Source organism: Pantherophis guttatus, chromosome 4 (assembly GCF_059756535.1).
Source record: "Pantherophis guttatus breed Tessera chromosome 4, ASM5975653v1, whole genome shotgun sequence".
Lineage (NCBI taxonomy): Eukaryota > Metazoa > Chordata > Lepidosauria > Squamata > Colubridae > Pantherophis > Pantherophis guttatus.
This window is the reverse complement of record NC_142066.1, coordinates 156,669,174-156,681,546: the sequence shown is the minus strand read 5'-3', so window position 1 is coordinate 156,681,546 and position 12,373 is coordinate 156,669,174. Positions and strand designations below refer to the sequence as shown.

The following is a 12,373-nucleotide window of genomic DNA, read 5'->3' as shown; positions in this document are numbered from 1 at the left end:
ACCTAAGCTGGTATACCAGAAAAGTTTACTGAGTATTGTTTGACTTTGGACCAAAACACCAGGCGACAGTAAGTTCTAGTCCCATCTTACCCATGAAAAACAGGCTGGCTGATTTTGGGCCAATCACCAGGCGACAGGGAGTTCTAGTCCCTCCTTAGGCATGAAAGACAGCTGGGTGACTGGGCCAATCACCAGGAGACAGTGAGTTCTAGTCCCATCTTACCCATGAAAAACAGGCTGGCTTATTTTGGGCCAATCACCAGGAGACAGGGAGTTCTAGTCCCTCCTTACGTATGAAAGACAGCTGGGTGACTGTGGGCCAATCACCAGGCGACAGGGAGTTCTAGTCCCACCTTACCCATGAAAAACAGGCTGGTTGATTTTGGGCCAATCACCAGGAGACAGGGAGTTCTAGTCCCTCCTTAGGCATGAAAGACAGCTGGGTGACTGGGCCAATCACCAGGAGACAGGGAGTTCTAGTCCCTCCTTAGGCATGAAAGACAGCTGGGTGACTGTGGGCCAATCACCAGGCAACAGGGAGTTCTAGTCCCTCCTTAGGTATGAAAAACAGGCTGGCTGATTTTGGGCCAATCACCAGGCGACAGGGAGTTCTAGTCCCTCCTTAGGCATGAAAGACAGCTGGGTGACTGTGGGCCAATCACCAGGAGACAGGGAGTTACATCATTGCAATTTGCATACCGATGAGGATCCCACCCTTCAGACACCCCGTAAAGGAGCTGCAACAGTCAACGCCGGGGACCCCACGGTCCTCCCCATACCTCCTCCTCCTCCTCCTCCTTTCCTCAAACCGCACTTCCTTTAACACTGATGATGTTACCTAGTTGGGTCATGAAAGGTCTGCAGGAAAAGCCACCAAGCTCAGAGGGCACCAAGGACCCCACAGTCTTCCTCCTCCTCCTCCTCCTCCATCATAATCCAGCATTCTCCAACTTTGGCCATATTTTGGTCTGCAGACTTCAACTCCCAGAATTCCACAGCCAGCATAGCCATGGCTGAGAATTCTGGGAATTGAAGTCCACTGTCCTTTACTTGGCCAAGTTTGGGCAACATTGCTCTAATCCTGTGATGGCGAACCTATGGCATGCGTGCCACAGGTGGCACGCGTAGCCATATCAGTGGGCACGCCAGCTCAGCTCTGGCATGCATGTGCATGCCGGCCACCTGATTTTCAGGCCTTTTGGGCCCACCAGAAGTAGGGAAACAGGCTGTTTTCTGCCTTCGGAGGGCCTGGAGGTAGGTGGGGAAGGCTGTTTTCGCCCTCCCCAGATGCATAGAGAGGATTTGGAGCCGGGTGACAAAGAAAAACGGGCCAGGAGCAAGGGGGGAGGGGGGATTGGGCGCGCATGCGCAGGGCGGGGCGCATAGAATTATGGGTGTGGGCACGCGCATGCGTGAACCTCCCCCGCCCCCCCCTTCCTGGCACACAATGGCAAAAAGGTTAGCCATCACTGCTATAATCTATTCTGGCTACCCAAGGATCTCTAATTTAGGATCACAGGGTTTGGAAGCAGTGGTGAAATCCAAATCTGTTTACTACCGGTTCTGTGGGCGTGGCTTGGTGGGCGTGGCAGGGGAAGGATACTGCAAAATCCCCATTCCCACCCCACTCCTGGGGCCAGCCAGAGGTGGTATTTGCTGGTTCTCCAAACTGCTCAAAATTTCCACTACCGGTTCTCAAGAACCTGTTGAATTTCACCCCTGGTTGGAAGGGATCTTGCAGGTCATCTAGTCCAGCCCTCTGCTCAAGCATGAGACCCTCACCCAAATCCAAATGGGCTTGTTTGGCTGCAGAAAATGGCATAGATCCCTAAAGCTCCCTTTGCTTGAATTAGGACTAGTTGTAGGATCTCATTAAATTACAAAAAAAAAAAAAAGAACAGGGCCCTCCTTCCCCTTGAAACCACTTCTGTCGCATTCTTGTGCAGTGTCTTTATTTCCTCCTAATTAATTCTGACTTCATTCCCAGCATCTCGTTAGCTCACGCTAATTAATCCCAGACCAAGCAGGCATGACTGAGCCCGCTCCTCGGCCAGATTTGCTTACAAAAAAAACCTTTTCTTGGGCAAAAACTTTCTCCAACTTTACTCCTGCTAGAATCAAAACACAGAGAAGACCAGCAACCAATCGGAAGCCTCAGTCCTTCCCTGACGGCCCAATCGGAATGCAGGGAGCATCTCCTGGCCCCGGGAGGATTTCAAGGAAGCCCCGCCCATGAATTTTGATTGGATGAATGAATGAATCAATCAATCAATCAATTGATCGATCAATCGATCAATCGATCAATCAATCTCCTTTTTCTTTGACAGGGAATCCTCGACTTAGGACCATGATGGAGAGCAGAATTTCCATCGCTAAGCGAATCGGTTGTTAAGTGAGTTGTGACTGATTCTATTATCTTTTCCAACACGGTTGTTAAGCAAATAATTTCAGTTGCTAAGTGAATCAAGCTGGGAAGGTGATAAATGAAGATCACATGACCCGGCTTGCTGCAATTAGCATAAATCCGTGCCTGGTTGCCAAACACCCAAATTTTGATCACGTGACCGTGGGAATGATGCAGTCATAAGTGTGAGGACTGGTCATAAGTCATTTTCTTCAATGGCATTATAATTTTGAATGTTCACTAAACAAACGGCTGTATGTCAAGGACTACATGCATACAGGTAATCCTTGACTTACAACCACAATTGAGCCAAAATTTCAGTTGGTAAGCGAGACAGTTGTTAAGTGAGTTTTGCCCCATTTTACGACCATTCTTGCCACAGTTGTTAAGTGAATCTTGCTTCCCTGTTGAATTTGCTCGCCAGAAGTTTGCGAAAGGGGATCATGTGACCCTGGGAAATTATGACTGTCATAAATATGAGTCAGTTGCCTGTATATACAGGCAGTCCTCGACTTACAACAGTTCATTTAGTTCAAACTTACAATGGCACTGAAAAAGTGACTTATAACCGTTTTTCACACAACCATTTTATAAATCTCTCTCTCTCTCTCTCTCTCTCTCTCTCTCTTGGTTGTAAGTGTGAAAAACTTTTTCAGTGCCGTTGTTTTATATATAAAAATTATATAGTTTATATGTATAGATATATAGATATAAATTGGATTGGTTCTGTTCCCTTATTTCCACCACACGTTTTCAGCTGTTCCTCAGCATCTCCAAGGAGCAGGAAGCAGATGATAAGACCAAAATGTCCCCAGAGGTCAAAAAAGTCAAGATGGTCAAGACATGAAAGATTACTTCAGTAATGGATTAAAAAAAAAGAATCTTTCTTTTGGATGTTAAATTTAAGGTTATAGATTTCTCAATATATTTTCAAGGGCTTTAAATTGTATATTTTGTTTTACATTAATGTTATTCTGTGGAGGAACAAGTTGGTTTTGTTTATTGTTGAATTAATTGGGATTAACTACCTTTAAGCAAGAAAAGTTATATTTTGTTTTGAACAAGGAGAGTTAAAGTACAAGTGATAGATAAATCTATAGATAGTTAGTTTGTGGGGTCTTTTATTAAGGCTTGTTAAATGTTTTTATCCTGTATTTGTTCTGGGAAGTCCGGGGAGGGGGGTGGGGGTTGGGATAGGAGGGGGGAAGGGAGCAGGGGGGAAATAAAATTATATATATATATATATATGATTGATTTTTTGTTTAAGTGTATATGATGTATGCTGACTATGAAATAAAATTTGTTTAAAAAAAAAAAAAGTCAAGATGGCGTCCTCAATTTTGGAGCCCAAGTTTTGTCTCCTTTTTATTTGAATCCCACCTGTGATATTTATTTAAAAGGGGGTGGGCTTAACTTGCATGGACACCACCACGACATTTATAAAAACCCTTCGCCGCCGCAGATTTTCCCAGCGAGACATTTTTCTGCAATGTTTGCAGGACGGAACAATCTAAACAAACCACCATTGCTAGAGAATGATAGTTTAGGCTGATAGCAAACATTTAGCCATCATAAAAGTAGACTTTCTAATGTCTGTTTTTTTAAAAAAATTCCTCCTGGGAAGAGGATATCTGTGGGTCAAACAAAGAATTTTGAGTCAGTTCAATTTGTTGAAAAGTGGGCCATTTACTTCACATTGTTTTATTCCGGAATAAAGTTTTGTTTTTCTGGTGTGGCCTGCCTTCCCGTGATTTTTTTGGGGTGTGTGTGTGTGTCTTTGCTCCAAAATGCAAGAGGGCAATCTTGCTGAATGTCAGTCAACTTGCAGGTCATTTTAAAATCATTATTATATTCTGTATCTATATATTGTATTGTATTGTGTTGGGTTGTGTTGGGTTGTACTGCAATGTATTGTGTTGTCTTGTACTGTACTGTATTGTACTGTACTGTGTTGTGTTGTGTTGTACTGTTGCATTGTGTTGTGCTTCAGTGTCCTATCCTACCATCTTATATTGTGTTGCATTATTATATTGTACTGTACTGTACTGTATTTTATTTTATTATATTGTGTTGTATTGTATTGTATTGCACTGTACTGTATTGAATTGTGTTGTTATATTATCTTGTACTGGGTTCTTTATGTATTATATTACTATAATATATTATGCTATATTATACCATGCTATGCTATGCTATGCTATACTATATTACATCATTATACTATACTAAATTACTCTGCATTGTATGTATTGTATTGTATTGTATTGTATTGTATTGTATTGTATTGTATTGTATTGTATTATTCTATGCTATGCTATACTATATTATATTATTATACTATATTATATTATTCTGCATTGTATTTATTGTATTGCATTGTATTGCATTATACCATGCTATACTATATTACATTATTATACTATATTATATTATTCTGCATTGTATTTATTGTATTGCATTGTATTGCATTATACCATGCTATACTGTATTACATTATTATACTATATTATATTATTCTGCATTGTATTTATTGTATTGCATTGTATTGCATTATACCATGCTATACTGTATTACATTATTATACTATATTATATTATTCTGCATTGTATTTATTGCATTGCATTGTATTGCATTATACCATGCTATACTGTATTACATTATTATACTATATTATATTTTTCTGCATTGTATTTATTGCATTGCATTGTATTGCATTATACCATGCTATACTGTATTACATTATTATACTATATTATATTATTCTGCATTGTATTTATTGTATTGCATTGTATTGCATTATACCATGCTATACTGTATTACATTATTATACTATATTATATTATTCTGCATTGTATTTATTGTATTGCATTGTATTGCATTATACCATGCTATACTGTATTACATTATTATACTATATTATATTATTCTGCATTGTATTTATTGTATTGCATTGTATTGCATTATACCATGCTATACTGTATTACATTATTATACTATATTATATTATTCTGCATTGTATTTATTGTATTGCATTGTATTGCATTATACCATGCTATACTGTATTACATTATTATACTATATTATATTTTTCTGCATTGTATTTATTGCATTGCATTGTATTGCATTATACCATGCTATACTGTATTACATTATTATACTATATTATATTATTCTGCATTGTATTTATTGTATTGCATTGTATTGCATTATACCATGCTATACTGTATTACATTATTATACTATATTATATTATTCTGCATTGTATTTATTGTATTGCATTGTATTGCATTATACCATGCTATACTGTATTACATTATTATACTATATTATATTTTTCTGCATTGTATTTATTGCATTGCATTGTATTGCATTATACCATGCTATACTGTATTACATTATTATACTATATTATATTTTTCTGCATTGTATTTATTGCATTGCATTGTATTGCATTATACCATGCTATACTGTATTACATTATTATACTATATTATATTATTCTGCATTGTATTTATTGCATTGCATTGTATTGCATTATACCATGCTATACTGTATTACATTATTATACTATATTATATTATTCTGCATTGTATTTATTGTATTGCATTGTATTGCATTATACCATGCTATACTGTATTACATTATTATACTATATTATATTTTTCTGCATTGTATTTATTGCATTGCATTGTATTGCATTATACCATGCTATACTGTATTACATTATTATACTATATTATATTATTCTGCATTGTATTTATTGTATTGCATTGTATTGCATTATACCATGCTATACTGTATTACATTATTATACTATATTATATTTTTCTGCATTGTATTTATTGCATTGCATTGTATAGCATTATACCATGCTATACTATATTACATTATTATACTATATTATATTATTCTGCATTGTATTTATTGCATTGCATTGTATTGCATTATACCATGCTATACTGTATTACATTATTATACTATATTATATTATTCTGCATTGTATTTATTGCATTGCATTGCATTGTATTGTATTGCATTATACCATGCTATACTATATTACATTATTATACTATATTATATTATTCTGCATTGTATTTATTGCATTGCATTGCATTGTATTGTATTGCATTATACCATGCTATACTATATTACATTATTATACTATATTATATTATTCTACATTGTATTTATTGCATTGCATTGCATTGCATTATACTGTATATACTGGGAAAAAAAACCCTTGCATATTGTATGAAGCTTGCAGGCCAATACACTGATTTAAGGAGAAATCCCCAGGGTCTTCCTTCAAATTGGGGGGGGGATTCAGAGCGTGGGAAAACCAGTCGAAAAGCAAAATTTCACGTGGTTTGAACCATCCGTGTTTTGTTTTTTCAGGGATGTTTGCCTAGCAAGAGAGAAACCCCAAATTTCCAAGAGGCGTTAAAGGGGGAAATTCTTGCTTAAAATATGTCCTATTGTTCGAAGCAAGAACAGCTGCAGAATCCAGCCGGCCGAGGGTGTCTCGCACACGCATCCCCCCCTCCCGCCCTCTCGCACGCTCCGCACACTCACTAATCCAGCTCTGCCTCTCGTTCTTTGTCGACTCAACTCATCTGGCACCAATTAAGAAGCTCCCAAAATAGAAAAGAAAATAAAACTTCTAGCAGCCTCTTGGCTGGGGAGGGGGGGGAGGGGGGGAGGAGGGGAGGGGGGGTGGCGGGGCCGAGATGGAGGAACACTTGGCTAACACGGCATCACACGCCTTGTGGGACCCCCAAGTGATGGGGTGGGCAAGATTCCTCCAGCCGCTGCCTCTTTACAGGTAGTCCTCGACTTACAACAGTTCGTTTAGTGACCGTCCGAAGTTACAACGCCACCGAACAAAGGGACTTACAACCTTTGTTTTTCCACTGCAGGATCCCTGCGGTCATGTGATCAAAATTCGGAGGCTTGGCAACTGACTCGTATTTACGACGGTTCCACAGTGTGTCCGGGTGTGTGTATGTGTGATGTGATTCCCTTTGGCGACCTTCTGAAGAGCAAAGTCAATGGGGAAGCCAGGTTCGCTTAACGACCGTGTGACTGACTGAGCAACTGCAGTGATTTGCTTAACAACAAACTTTGTGAAAACGGGACGCAGCTCACTTAAACAACTGACTTTTTCGCCAAAGTTGTTAAGTGAATCACTGCAGTTGATAAATGAATTAAACTGGTTGTTAAGTGAATCCAGCTTCCCCCACAGACTTTGCTCATCAGAAGGTCACAAAAGGGGATCCCGTGACCTCCCCCGCCCCCCGAGGCACTGCAACACCGTCATAATTACGAGTCAGTTGTCAAGCATCTGGATTTTGATTACATAACCATGAGGATGCCACAACAGTTGAAAAACAGGCAGATCACTTTTATCCATGCTATTGTAACTTCGAATGGTCACTAAACGGATGGTTGTAAGTCAAGGACTGCCTGTATTCTGCTAAGTGACAGGAAGAGATGTATAGAAATGAGAGGACAGAAGACTGAAAAACGCAAAGGAAGGAAGAAAAGAGGGAAGGAAGGAAGAAGGGAAGGAGGAAGGAATGAAGGAAGGAAAGAAGGGAGGAAGAAGGGAGGAAGGAAAGAAGGAAGGGGAGAGGAAGGAAAGAAGGAAGGAGGAAGGAAGGAAAGAAGGAAGGGAGGGAGGGAGGGAGGGAGGAAGGGAGAAGGGAGGAAGGAAAGAAGGAAGGAAAGAAGGAGGAAGGAAAGAAGGAAGGAAGGGAGGGAGGAAGGAAGGGAGGAAAGAAGGAAGGAGGAAGGAAAGAAGGAAGGAAGGAGGAAGGAAAGAAGGAAGGGAGGGAGGGAGGAAGGAAGGGAGAAGGGAGGAAGGAAAGAAGGAAGGAAAGGAGGAAGGAGGAAGGAAAGAAGGAAGGAAGGGAGGGAGGAAGGAAAGAAGAAAAGAAGGAAGGAAAGAAGGAAGGAGGAAGGAAAGAAGGAAGGGAGGGAGGGAGGAAGGAAGGGAGAAGGAAGGAGGAAGGAAAGAAGGAAGGGATGGAGGGAGGGAGGAAGGAAGGGAGAAGGAAGGAAGGAAAGAAGGAAGGAAAGAAGGAAGGAGGAAGGAAGGAAAGAAGAAAGGGAGGGAGGGAGGAAGAAAAGGAGAAGGGAGGAAGGAAAGAAGGAAGGAAGGAAAGAAGAAGGGAGGGAGGGAGGAAGGAAGGAAGGAAGGAAGGAAGGAAAATATAGCACTGATTATGTTACCAATTTGGGTCATGAAACCACGAAGCCCAGAGAGACCATCAAAGACCCCACAGTTGTTGTCGTCCTCCTCCTCTCCTCTCCTCAACCCCCTCCCCTTCTAACACTGATGCTGTTCCCTAGTGGGGTCATGAAACATCTGCAAGAAAACCACAGTCCTTCCTCTTCTTCTTATCATCCAGGATTATCCAATGTTGGCAATTTTTTGGGTCTGCAGACTTCAACTCCCAATAGTTCCACAACCACGGCTGAGAATTCTTGGGAGTCCACTCACCTTCGACTGCCCAAGATTGGGCAACTCTATCCTGGCTAATCCTCCAAATCACAGATTCATTCATTTTTTAATGGAAAAAAAATAAAATAAAATGGCTTTGAAAGTTGCAAAGTACAAACCAGATGCACTCTCACCTGGCACTTGCGGTCCCTTTGCCTGCACGTGTCTTTCACACTTGGCCTTGGCTTTCAACAGCAGCATGATCTGCTCCTCCTTCGTTACGACGTCATCAGGATCCACCTGTGGGGGGGGGGGAACAGGCAGAGCATGAGATCCCAACTGCAGAGCAATTTCCTGGCGGTGTGCTTTATAAAGTGGTTGGGAGCCTTTTCTTAGTTTGTGTTTGTGTGTAGAAAAGTTCCTTCCTTCCTTCCTTCCTTTTTTCCTTCCTCCCTTCTTTCCTTCCTCCGTTCTCCCTTCCTTCCTCCCTCCTTCCTTCTTTCCTTCCTCCCTTCTTTCCTTCCTTCCTTCCTCCCTCCTTCCTTCTTTCCTTCCTCCCTTCTTCCTCCCTTCTTTCCTTCCTTCCTCCCTCCCTCCCTCCCTTCTTCCTTCCTTCCTTCCTTTTTTCCTTCCTCCCTCCCTTCCTTCCTTCCTCCCTCCTTCTTTCCTTCCTCCCTTCTTTCCTTCCTTCTCCCTCCCTCCCTTCTTCCTTCCTTCCTTCCCTCTTTTCTTCCTTCCTTTGCCTTCCTTCCTTCCATTATATTCCTTTCTTTTTTCCTTTCTTCTTTTTCTTTCCTTCCTCCCTTCTTTCCTTCCCTTCTCCCTTCCTTCTTTCCTTCCTTCCTTCCTCCCTCCCTTCTTTCCTTCCTTCCTTCTTTTGCCTTCCTTCCATTATATTCCTTCCTTTTTTCCTTTCTTCTTTCGTTCCTTCCATTATATTCCTTTCCTTCCATCCTTCCTTCCTCCCTTCTTTCCTTCCTCTCTTCTCCCTTCCTTCCTTCCTCCTTCCTTCTTTCCTTCCTTTGTTCCTTCCTTCCTCCCTCCCTCCCTTCTTCCTTCCTTCCCTCTTTCCTTCCTTCCTTTGCCTTCCTTCCATTATATTCCTTTCATTTTTCCTTTCTTCTTTCTTTCTTTCCTCCCTCCTTTCCTTCCTCTTCCTCTTTCTTTCCTTCCATTATATTCCTTTTTCCCTTCCTTCCTTCTCTCGTTCCTTCTTCCTTCCTTCCCTCCATCTCTCCTTCCTTCCTTTGCCTTCTTTCCTTCCATTATCCCTCCTTCCTTCCTTTGCTTTCCTTCCATTATATTCCTTTCCTTCCTTCCTTCCCTCCTTCTTTCCTCTCTCTCTCTTTCTCTCTCTCTCTCTCTCCCTCCCTCCCTCCCTCCCTCCCTCCCTCCCTCCCTGGCTGTCTAAAAACAGAATAATTAAAAAATAAAAACAAAAACCACGGGGTTCAATAAAACCGTTTTAAAAAGTCTGTCTCCACTTGAAGTTTGCTCCTGGTGACCTGCTATAGCTCTGAATTGCTTGAATTAAAATCACTATTCATTGCCTCTTAATGTTTTGCCAAAGTACTTTCTATAACTTTTATGTGAAAAGTATTTGATGTCTACCCAGGGCAATTTTAAAGAGTCTGAAAAGGTGCTGGAAGATAATGATTTTCACTATAGTAATGATTTATTAGACATTAATAATACTTTCCCGAATGTTAGCGGGAACCTTTATATCTATTAAAATAATTTAAGCTTCCAACTAATTGCCTTCATACAGAATTCTCAATTCTTTACACTGCATGCAAAACTGTTAATAGACATGCCTATTTAATGAATTTTCTGCCTACCTAACACACGTCTTATCAATTTTCTTTTCGCTCTGTCTCCCTCTCTAATCTATCGATCCATCCATCTCTCCCTCTCTTTCTTTCCATGCAGCTGCCTTCCTGTCTGTCCATCATCTCATTCATCGTCTCTCTCTCTCTCTCTCTCCATCCACCCCAACCATCCTTATTTTTTCTCCCTCTCTCCATTCCTCCCCCTCTCCCTCCCTCCCTTCATTCATCCATATTTCTCTCTTCCCTTCTCTCTGTATTCCTGTCTGTGTCATCCATCTCTCTCCCTCTCTAATTTATCTCTACAGCCCTTATCAATATCTGTCCATCCATTGTTAATCTGCTGTATCTCTTCGTTCATCATCCATCCACCCATCACATATTTTTCTCTCTCCGTCTCTCTGACACACACACACACACACACACATACACCTATCTGTGCATTTTTCCGTAGAAAAAAATCACCCAGTTGGCTTTAAACCCAGATTATAAAACTCCAGCCACAGCCATAAATAAATTGTTAAAAGGAAACAGCAAAAATAGACTGAACAATGAAAAGAAAAAAAGATACTCCCTAAAGTTTAAGTCAAATTATCCGTTACACGAACAAGCTGTCCGTTTCATGCTATGAAGTCCCACTGCTGAGAGTGCTATAATGAGCTTTTTTCAATAAGTAGATAAAAAGGCAATCTGTTTTTCAGGAAAAGAGGCCAAGAGTTATCCATCTAATGCCAGTTTTCTTCTGATTTATAAAGACTCCAGGCATATATATATATTTTCTGAGGTTTTCGCGGGTGTTTGTATGTAGGTCTTTGGTTATTTGGATTTTCTCCCGCGTAAAATTGGAGGTGTCTTGGCAACGTTTCGACGAAGTCTCATTCGTCATCTTCAGGCTGGTGTTCTCGGCTTCGTGCTTCTAGGAGCAATATGTGTGATCGCAGCTGTTTCTTCCTTTTAACTGCCAGTGGGGGTGTGAACTGATTGGGTGGGAGCTTGGCTGTGTTCTGATTGGGTGGAGGTGTGTTCTGATTGGGTGGAGGTGTGCCAAACCCCCAAACCAATCAGAACACACCTCCACCCAATCAGAACACAGCCAAGCTCCCACCCAATCAGTTCACACCCCCACTGGCAGTTAAAAGGAAGAAACAGCTGCGATCACACACATTGCTCCTGGAAGCACGAAGCAGAAAACACCAGCCTGAAGATGACGAATGAGACTTCGTCGAAACATCGCCAAGACACCTCCAATTTTACGAGGGAGAAAACCCGAATAAAACACACACACACACACACACACACACACACACACACACACACACATATATGTTATATTTATTTATTTATTTATCCAATTTATAAGGCTGCCCCCCATAACAAATTATCCTCTCTTTATTCCTTTTCTGCAAAAAAAAAAGGGGGCATAAAAGCTATACATGTGTCAAACATGGTCAATTAAAAGAAAAATTCACAAGAGATTTGATCAACAATGGAGCCACTCAATTATCTCATTGTTTCCCCGAGACCCCCAAAAGTCTAGGGACAAAGCTGGACCCCTTGAAGAAGTGTGGACTTCAATTCCCAGAATTCCCCAGTCAGCACTATTGAATCTGTCATCTGTCTGGCTTGGCACAGCAACCAACAGGACAAGACTTTTAGGATGGCAGAAAAAACAGTGGCAACCAGCTTGCCTTCTATGGAGGA

At 41.0% G+C, this 12,373-nt stretch overlaps 1 protein-coding gene across 3 annotated transcripts in view; it reads right to left on the bottom strand.

Moving 5' to 3' along the window:
• Nucleotides 1-12,373, bottom strand: part of PTH1R (parathyroid hormone 1 receptor) — a 91,990-nt gene that overhangs the window by 39,149 nt on the left and 40,468 nt on the right. For all 3 annotated transcript variants that reach the window (XM_087893157.1, XM_087893158.1, XM_087893159.1), the window contains exon 2: nt 9,041-9,146. In XM_087893157.1, coding sequence (XP_087749283.1) covers nt 9,041-9,146 — 106 coding nt within the window. The remainder of the gene's footprint in view (nt 1-9,040; nt 9,147-12,373) is intronic.